This window comes from Choristoneura fumiferana, chromosome 22 (genome assembly GCF_025370935.1).
Source record: "Choristoneura fumiferana chromosome 22, NRCan_CFum_1, whole genome shotgun sequence".
Taxonomy (NCBI): Eukaryota; Metazoa; Arthropoda; class Insecta; order Lepidoptera; family Tortricidae; genus Choristoneura; species Choristoneura fumiferana.
In genome coordinates this window covers 4744726-4755263 of record NC_133493.1, presented here as the reverse complement: position 1 = coordinate 4755263, position 10538 = coordinate 4744726, and the positions used below count along the sequence as shown (strand labels likewise).

Below are 10538 nucleotides of genomic sequence, written 5' to 3'. Positions count from 1 at the left end.
AAATTCTAAATACGTGTCGATTTTAACGCCATCTGTTATTTGAGTTAAGCACATATTTTTAAGCATTAGCAATTCGTCGATATATGTCGCATTGTTACACTAAAACCTCAGACTTAAAACACAACTAAAAAAAGAAACTAACACATTTCCCACAGAATTGGAAACTTTTCCAAGCCTAAGCGAAATAAAGAAACAACTGTGTGCCTTTTCATTTTATCTTCTTACTTTGTTTCCATGCCGAATAAATATTTATTCTAATAGTCAAAACGTAAACATAGAATATTTATTTATTTTTGATGGAACCATCTTTTGCGCGCGTCTTCCACTGCCAAGAATTTATTTATCACAATCCCACTGAAACTGCGATTTTCCGGGATAAAAACAATCTTGTGTCCTTACGAAGATCTTTCACTATCACCTTGCCGAATTTCAACTAAATTGTTTCAGCGGTTTAAGCATAAAGGGGAAAGAGTTACTTTCGCTTTTATAATATTAGTAAGTAATGTGGGCATAGCTGGTAATGAGCAAGCTGATAGATTAGCTAACATGGCAGTTTCAAGAGGGGTTGAGATTGGATGTAAGTAAACCTTACGGTATAGAATTGATGTATTTAGCCAAGGCAGTGTAATGAACAATGGGTGACAATGGCAAATAGTGTTTAACAAGTACCTGAAACAAAGGGCATTTTGTATAATAATATTCAGAACAGTGTACAAGGTACCCTGATTTGATTGTGCCAGCCTTCCCAGGGAACTACTTGTCCTTGCTTTTCGTGTGCGGTCTGGTCACATTCCACTAAATTATTTCCTAAATTTGATTGTGTATAGGTTGTAATAAGACTGAAGACCTCCTTCATTTTCTTCTGGAATGTGACCAGAATAAGAACACCAGAAACAGATATCTGGATGGTATGGATCTGTTGAATGGAAGTGTAAATGCGATTCGGAGTCAACCACTTTCAGAAGAAGCAGACAGGCCTTTCCATCCAGAGACTAGGTTTCGGCACAAGGGAGTGTAACATGTATCTGAGGCTCCCCATGAGGCTGGCATAGTCACATTTAGTGTACTAAAGCCTCGTCAAAATATAAGATTAAAAAAAAAGGAAGGATAGAGGAGCAATGAGGTGTGAAAAATAATACAAAATATTTTTTCTTTCATTTTATTAGCAGTAGCTCATAAATAAAGTAATTTTAGACGAAAGTGCTCTATTCCTTTGTCAATATGATAAATCTTAGCAACAAAGACAGAGCATTCCAAATCTTTGTCATAAATGGCTCACATTGACAAAGGAATAATACCCTTTATTTCATGTCATCATTTTATACCCTTGATTGTGACTATCTCTTCTGGTCACCCAAATCTTCAATACTATCCTCATCAATCTGTAAACATAAAAAAAGATAAGAGTAATCATTCAAATGTTTTTAAAATCGTCATGTTTACTTAGAGGTCTAGTTGCCATTTCTTTCATGGAGTTTGTTAAGTACTAGTTTTAAAACTACTTGATGCCCTAACTAAGCAATCCACAACTGTGGCATCCCCCGCATCCCTAATCCGAACCCCCAATTAACAAGAAAACTATTACTGGTCTTAGAAATAATTTGAATCATATTTATTTGGTGCTGTTTATTGTTTAGGGTGCTCCCAAGATATGATGCTTTAAGCAATTGCTTAATTAGAGTTTGTTCTAAGTTTGAAAAACAACTGATATGTTTCTCTTAATCAAGAGTCTCACTCACTTTTATCACCATACTTTGCTGGGCTTTTTCTAGAAGTTGGGCTTGCTAGATCAGTGCCACTAGTTTGCAACCCAGAAAATTAAAATACTTTTTACTTATATAAACTAAAAAATTACCTCAGGCCACTTCTCTGGTATAATGTCGAACAGGTCATCCTTTACGTCTCCTTGAATAACAATCTCATCATCTCCAGTCACTGACGACCCACAAGCAAACTTTGTGCCAAAAAACTTTGCTGCCACTTTCAGGTCAATATCTGTAAATTTAATAAAAAGTAAACTTGATCGAAAGTATACTTGAGATATGAATAGATCAAGTGCACACATTATTTTATATTTACATTTGGCATAGCAAATTTTTTTCAGACTAAGGAATATAACAAAAAGTCCATAATTTTATTATACAGACCCCTTATATAAAAAACAACACCACTGTCCAAGAAAAGGTTTAGATAGCTTTAAAAACTCCTTGTTTGACTCATTTATTTCGGTTAAATCTTGGTTTCTGCTCATTTTATGAATTGTACAGGTGCATTGAGAAATAACAATACCACATACCAAAGGTGCTCAGCCCAGAGACAACAGTGACAGATTTTTCTTGCCGCGCGGAGCCCGGGAGACCTGCACGAGCTTAGGAACATCCTCTTTCTTTTTAGATTTGAGCATACCCTTGCCTCCACGTTTTTGTCTTTTTTTCTCCTCTTCACCACCAGCATTCTCTTCCTCATCTGAAATAATATGGAAATGAGGCAATACTAACACTAGGCTAAGACATTTACGTTTGACGTACACTTAAAAGTAGATAATCTAATATGATGGAATTATAACCTTATCATAATTACACAAATCTCAAAACATACCTATCTTGACTTTTTCAAATTCGGTTGGCAAGTTCTTTTCCAACCATTGCTTGCATTTATCGTATTCAGGGTAATACTCGCAGTATTCTATCGGCATCGAACAATTTCCACAGTACTGCACCCTTACTGGGTATGTAACTCCTTCACGAGGTCCCATAGAAAGATCTCTATCCGCCATAATTATAATAATTAAGTCTCAGTTATCACTTCTAAAAATGTGTAACATATTATTTCGGCGAGTATTGTAATATCTTCTCGGTCGGTCAGTCGGTATGTTGAAAGAAACCATTACTTGTCCACCAGTGACAGACAGACAGCTGACTGACAGCGTTTTTCGGTTTTGACAGAAGGCACTTCGTTCGGAAACAACGTTTCCGTTTTCATGCAATTTTAGCATATTTTACAGGTGATTTCTATCATTTAAATTAAATCTTATCTTATCCATTATGGTTTTTCCCTATAACTAAAATTCAAAAATGTCTGTCCTGGGTATCATTATTATAACCTTCAGTAAAATGCAGCCAAAAAATTAGCTACATCTGAAGAGAAGTCTGGTATCACCGAATTAAAGTATTTTTTTTGAGTGTGTGATAGGATTAAGTCTATACAAACACACTGATGAAAACTAAAGTAGGTAGTTCCGCCGAGGTTCCGCCAGAGTTGAAGTGAATGAGAGAGAGAGAGAGAAACATTTATTTACACATATTCGATACACATAAAAATACATTACATGGAGAGAACAAAATAAAATAACATCGAATAGTATAAAGTGGACCCCACTCAGCATACTGTTACGGCAAGCCGCAACGCTGAATGATTACACACACAACTACAAAAATAACTGATTCCACAAAAGGAGAATGAATGAGTAAATGTCAAAATCCTGCTGTCATTACACGACATGTTCTTGTGTGCGTGACCTCAACTCTGGTGGAACTACCTATACTACTATTTTCTAATACAAAGATGGTGGCAAACAGACAAGTGGTTAAGGTATACGTGCAGTGCAGTAACCCCTAACCTGCATAGGGGCTTTCGGAGACGAGAAATCTGATCAATTTTATTCCCCGTGTAGCGTTATAACATCTTTTTACGAATGGCTGAATTATCTCAAAAGACCTAAGTTTTTGATCGGTCGACGGTTCTTCAATAGTACATAGTTTGAAATATATACCGTAGCACGGGGCTAGTTAGCACGATTTTTAGACAAAAGTGTCAATAAATCCTTATTTTACGTCTTTACCTAACGTTTTATATTTTTAGTACATAAAAGGCATAAAGTTGCATTATGTTAAATACTAAAATTGTCTTGATTTACGACACAAACCGAGTATTTTTTTTAAGAGGTGTCTCAAATAAAACCACTGGCTATATGAAAATCGAAGGGAATTGTACTGGTTTTTGCTGAATTTTAAAGCTTGTGCTGTTTAAAACGTGACTGAGCCCCATCGAAGGTATTACAAGTAGAGTAACCACATTTTTCCTTTAATTTTCGGGATAAAAAAATCCTAAACTTTTTATTAGCATAAGTACTATGATTTGATAAGATGTTCTTTTAGCTGTCACTCTCTTTTAAATAACAAAAAAAGGAAATCAACTCAAAATGTTCTCTACTAAACTATCATAAAATGAAATTTGCATTCTTGAATGTAATCAATCAATTCTTAAAAATTAAGAATTTACTTTATTTGGCAGAGTTAGTAGTATATACAGTTGATATTTTTACCGCGATCTGTCAATTTTGGTAGGATTGGTAGCAATAACAACATTTTTTTGTACGTAATCTGTAAAAATTTCATAAGACCAACACTAGATTTTTAGGGTTCCGAGCCAAAATGGCAAAAACGGAACCCTTATAGTTTCGACGCTTTCGTCTCCTGACTGTCTGTCTGTCCTGTCCTTTTCGCGCTTTTCTGACTATCAATGCTAGAAAGCTGTAGGTAATTTTGCAGGATATATATGTAAACTATGCTGACAAAAAAGTACATTAAAAAATTCAAAAAAAAATTCAGTGGTACTGGATTACTGTAGGAACTAGTGCTGTATGACCACTGGCTGGCACCTTAGATGTTAGTTTTATCTAGCAACTGATAGGTGATAGGTTTATATATATGATGTTACTGTAGGAATATATACTTTAAAACTGAACAGTTTGACAGCGGTATACATGCCGGAGCGCAGATTGCTCCCGATAGCCTAAGCGGCTGGTGCTATGCTATGTAAATGTATTTTTAAGTTCTGAAATAAATCCAAATGATGAAGAAGTTGTTTATTTTGAACTAAGTTTAAAGTCACGCGCGTTGATCCCCAGTACCTAAGCTCTTACCTAGTTACAGTCCCCACAAGTGGTGGAGTTAGGCGCGGTCGGTGTACTTTTTATGTTTTAGCTATCGCTTCAGAGGACGACGGAGTACCGCAGCGATTCCAGCGGTCTATGGACAATTGTTAAGAAAAGACGAGCTTTGATGACAAAAAAGCGCATGAAAAGTGAAGCAATTGGTAAATGTATCGATTTTGAGGAAGCAACTGTGAGTTATTTTATTTTTTCCTATATCCCAGTGTTTAATAGAATTTGCGGGCAGATAAATTTTATTACGGAGAAGAAAAGAAGATGGCGGAAAAATTCGCAGGATATTCGGATGTGGACGATTTTATCCACCAATTTGAAACTATTGCGATCATAAAGAATTGGTCCGCAGATCAGAAGCGAGTAGCGATCGCACTCTACTTAGAAGGGCCTGCGTTGTCCTGGTACAAGGCCAATTTCACGACGTTGGAGTCGTATGATTTAATAAAGAAGGGATTAGTAGAACAATTCCCGTCGCAAGAAGACTATGCACAGTCTTTTTATTATAGAAAGCAGGAGCCGAAAGAACCGCTACTATCATTTTATTATGAGCTAGAAAGGTTAGCTTTAAAAGCAGGAATCACTGAAGACGGCAGATTTATCAAGCATTTTATTAAGTCTATTAATTCGCAATGGCAATTACATTTAGCGTCTAGATTGTTCGCGTCAAAGGAGGAGCTAAGAAAAACGATTCTGCAATTGTGTGATGTATTTAATACAGAATTACACATGAAAACACATAAAGTAGAACTGCCGATTAATATTACAAAAGATTATCAACACTCGTGGGAGCAAGGAGATGCTCCACCTCTTCGATTCACGCCGCGTTCGGAGTATGACACGTCCCAAACGCCGCCAACAATGGTATTTCCGCAAATTAATACACCAGGGAACATCACGTGTGCCATATGGAAGGTATAATTTGAGGCCGCGGCAGCTACAGCCGGTGCTGCAGCAGCGTCAAGGAGATCAAGGAAATACTGATGGTTTCCAAATCAATACGATTTTTTCTAGTGATTTTCCCGATGTTTGTACTGTTGAGAACAATAGTCTGAACACGTTTGTGCCCGTAGAGCTCAATGGCAGGATTTGCAAGGCCCTCGTAGATAGTGGTGCCAATGTGTCACTGATATCTGTTTCCCTTGCAGAGGAAATTAATTTAAAATATGAGCACAAGCTCAGTGATTCCTTACGCGTAGCAGGAGGCTCCATGATTCAGCCTATAGGAATTGTAAATACTTATATTTTGATAGATAATTATTATTGTAGAATTAGTCTGTTAGTAATTAATGATGGCACAAATTTTTGCATTCTAGGGCAAGATTTTTTGACTGCAAATAATGCAATGATTGATTTTAGTAGTCATAATTTGACTTTGAATAAAAAATTCCGTGTCAATTTTATACGAAAATTGAGTGACACGAAAGACTTTTCATTATTGACTGAAAAGGTTTGTGCAAATCAAGTTGCCATGAAAGAGGTTGAGTGCGAGCAAATTAACTCCTTGACCGTGGAAAGTAAAGCGCGATCAGTAAAAAAATTGTTAGGGTTCCGTGCTTTAAATTATTTTGCTTCAGGTTCGAGTGAAGGAAAGTTGGAGAAGTCGAAGTCAATTGGGAAAGCGTCGAGGATCGATAGAAAGATGGAGCAAAAGGATGGCGAAAAAGGCGAGTTGAGCTCGAAGCCTGAAAGGGTACGAAAGTCGGAAATTTGCAGATTGGTTCGGCAGGTCTGATGAAGGAGCGAGAGGAACCTTCTGGTTGTTATGTAAGAGTGGCAATGCGACGACGTGAGAACGGAACGGACCTGATAGATTCCATAGAAAAGGTAATAAAAGTCACGTCATTGTCTAATTTATGTTAATAAAAGGTTTTTCCCACAGCAAGGATCGCTAACTGAACGAAACATAAAATTTAAAAACGTTCATTTAGGAGTGAAAGGGACGGAAAGTGATGGCTGTCTCAAGCCGAATGAACTTTATGGTTTGACTGAAAACTTTTTAAAGTTCACCCGAGAAGTTCTGTGTCGACGGTTAGAAAAAAATTGACACGACCAATGATTGACAATGTCATTCAAATGTAAACATTGTAAATTTATTTTTTGCGATTGAATTTTATAATTATAGGTAATTGAATTAAAAGTTTTTTGAGTAGGTAGGAAATTAATGATATAATGAATTTATATGACTAATGCGTGTTGTAATATTACTATGTGACTAATATATGTTTTTTTGTGTGTTTTCATATTGGGAGATCAATTAATTAAATGCAGAAATGAGATGGCAATCTGCAGCAGCCATGCAGTGGCTGATGAAAACTGATGGCAGCTCCCAGCTGCTCTTGTCAAAACTGATGTCTGACGACATCGCTGGAAAACCAAACAGATAACTTTTATTTACATAGTGAACTTATATAATTGTTTACATATTCAACTTCACGAATATGAGATTGCCTGTTCATACATCTCCCAATGTGAACTGTAATCATATATGATGTGAATTTCTATATATAAAGAATGAGTAGTTTTAGTTTATCTCAGCATGTGGGAGTACTTCATACCTTCATGTGTTCAATATGCCAGAAATATGTGGTGTTAATTGATGGTGTATTTAATGATTGATTTTCTGTGCCTTTCAATAGTTTTTCAAGCAACAGAAGTTCACACAGCCAACTGGGATCGCCGATGAAGCTTGCCCAGGGGTCCACACTTGGATCCATGGCTGTGAAATAATAAAAAGATGGAAACCCAGCGGCTATTGCTGTCGTTGTGGAACGGCAACTCCGCTAGGGGGTGCTGAGGAACCTTCATCACCTGATGAAGGATGATGGGCATGAAGCAAGAATGACGTGCGGGTTGCACAGGCAATGTCACGCGTCTTTAGTAGCTAGGCTTTTTACTGAAAAGGCGCCGTACCTTTTTTGTTTCGGGGTTTTTGGGCGGCGAAGTCCCATCCTTGATTTGAAAATTTTGAAATATATAAACCTATTTATGATTGTAGTAACATAGACTAGAATTTCATGAAAAGGATGTGACTAGTCTTTAGCAAAGACCCTTTTCTGTCTGTAATGTCCCCGTTAGGTAGGGCGTAGATTAGGTCCCCACCTCTGTGAGGAAGGAGGGATATGTAGGAACTAGGCTGTATACCGCTGGCAGGTGGTAAAACTGACCACTTGGCAGGTTAGATTGACAGCGGGTATTACATGCCGGAGCGCAGATTGCTCCCGATAGCCTAAGCGGCTGGTGCTATGCTATGTAAATGTATTTTAAGCTCTGAAATAATCCAAATGATTGAAGAAGTTGTTTATTTTGAACTAAGTTTAAAGTCACGCGTATTCCCGTTACGCGTTGATCCCCAGTACCTAAGCTCTTACCTAGTTACAGTCCCCACAGTACCGACACAATTTTCCCTATGCACCTCATATCTCAGCTTGTGTTTCTTACTTAGCCACTTAAGCAGCGACGCTAGCGACATCTATGCCGTAGCCCTCAAATTGTCTCCAGTGATGGTCTTATTTTCGTTTTTTCTGTGCATCTATATTTCAGTTTGTAATTTCAAATACGGTTTTACGGGATGACCGTAAAAGTAAAAATTTGGAATTGAAATAAAAAATACAAAAAGATTCCAAAAAACCAATCTTAGGTTATAAATCAGCTCGTCGACAGAATTAAGAAAGAGTTTTACCTAATCCGTGGTTTTACGTGCGAGGAACGTTAGGTCTGGCTAGTGTCCTGAGGGAAATAAAAAATAAAAAACCGACTGCCTTTAAAAAAGAAAAAGAAAAAACAAGTTTAGCAGTCTAGAACTCGAACATCAATATTTGGGACCCGCTCAAACCCGTGATCAGCTCATTGATTGAATTTAATTTATACTTATATATTTATATGTAAATCAAACTTATAGCACCCCTCTTTTGCGTCGGGGGTTAAATAAAATATGGGTTACTAAAATGACCTGAAATAAATGTTTTTTATTTTTTTTATTTACAGGTTTAAAAGATTTTTTTTATTTGTGACACACAAACATCACGCCTATATTCCGAATGGGAATACGGGCGTGATGTTACCGTTTCAGAGCCACTTTTAGCAATTTTAGCTTTTAAGTTTGACAAAAACGGTACAATAGTGACAGGTTGCTAGCCTGTCGCCTACGGTTACCTATAATCCTTTGTCGCCTCTTACGACATCAACGGTAGAAATGGAGAGGTGTAATTCAAACCCGACATCACACATTTGTGACAGTTTAATTTTATTTGACATCGTTTTGAATATTATGTATATTATATTAAGCAATGGTTGACTTTGAATAATAAATATTGTAATTAAGATGTCTATGATGATATTTAAAATCATCATCATGTCAGCCGAAAGACGTCCACTGCTGGACATAGGCCTCCCACAAGGCTCTCCACTCAGACCGGTCTTGTGCTTTCCGCATCCACCGCGATCCCGCGCGATCTTAACCAGGTCGTCGCTCCATCTTGTTGGAGGCCTACCGACGATGAATTTGATAAATGTATACAATAATATGTACTTATTTTCTCTCTTTCTCTAAAGTTTTTTTAGGGCAGTTGGTTTTTGATTATTATACACTCTTTTTGATTCTATGAAAATTTATTGTAGCTTACGAGTAAAAGACCCTATTAATATATAATAATGTATCCCTTCCCCTAAAATTACACCCACGTGTAGCCGGAGCTTGTCGCTAGTTATGTGTAGTAAAAAAAAAATACCTTTTGAAAACTGTATTAAAATCCGTTCCGTAGTATAAAATAATCTAAGCGTTCATAAAGAAAGAAAGAAAGAAGAAAGTTAGGGACCCCTTTACGTAGTAGATATTTACGAGTATACTGATTCTAGATAAGTAAAGTTAATCCTTTAGAAGTGTGTAATGGCTGGTAATGGCCGTGATAAACGAATGTTATTGACTATACGTTATTAACTACATTTGGAATTGAATACATTTGCTTTGATGGTTTATGTACTGTTATAATTATGTGGACTGAAGAGATCTCTACAAGAATAAAGATAGGAAAAATACAACGTTAATCTCTTTTCAAGTCAAGACAATGTCTTATTATATATTACTATGAAAATATAGGTAGGTACCTATACAGACAGTGTTTAGCGAAGAGGAAACTTAAATCGGTTGAAAATTGGACTTATAGTGTTTTTTTGAAAAATCTATATACCTGGCTCTTTCTTAAGCGCTTTTCTCTATGCAGCAAGTATGGCGGTTCTTGCGTGTGACGTCACATGCAGGTGTGTCTTTCTCTGTCGAATCTTGAATTTCAAACCTTTATAACTTTTTTATTTTGTAATGGTAACTTAAAAATCGTTTCTCTATTTGATAACTAGCATTGTGAAGTTTTAATTTATAATACATATAAAAATAGTCACATAGTATTATAACAAACGTCACCTAAATAAAATAACGCCTGAAGTAAAATAATATCTTAATAGTATAGATAATTCATCCCTCTTTTAATATCACATGATAATTATGTTTGAGCAGGCGCTGTTAATCATTAGTTTTTTTTTAAAATAGAATGTCTTTTTATTTATTTTTAGGTTCCGTACCTCTAAAGAAAATAAC

The 10538-nt window shown here is 36.4% G+C and overlaps 1 protein-coding gene across 1 annotated transcript; it reads right to left on the bottom strand.

Moving 5' to 3' along the window:
• Positions 1–1256: 1256 nt before the first annotated feature.
• LOC141440355 (density-regulated protein homolog) lies at positions 1257–2920 on the bottom strand. The gene is given in 5 exon segments (XM_074104862.1): positions 1257–1382; positions 1856–1995; positions 2297–2335; positions 2338–2466; positions 2599–2920. Coding segments are annotated over 5 exon segments (531 nt in total). The 5' UTR covers positions 2777–2920; the 3' UTR covers positions 1257–1337.
• Positions 2921–10538: the final 7618 nt, after the last annotated feature.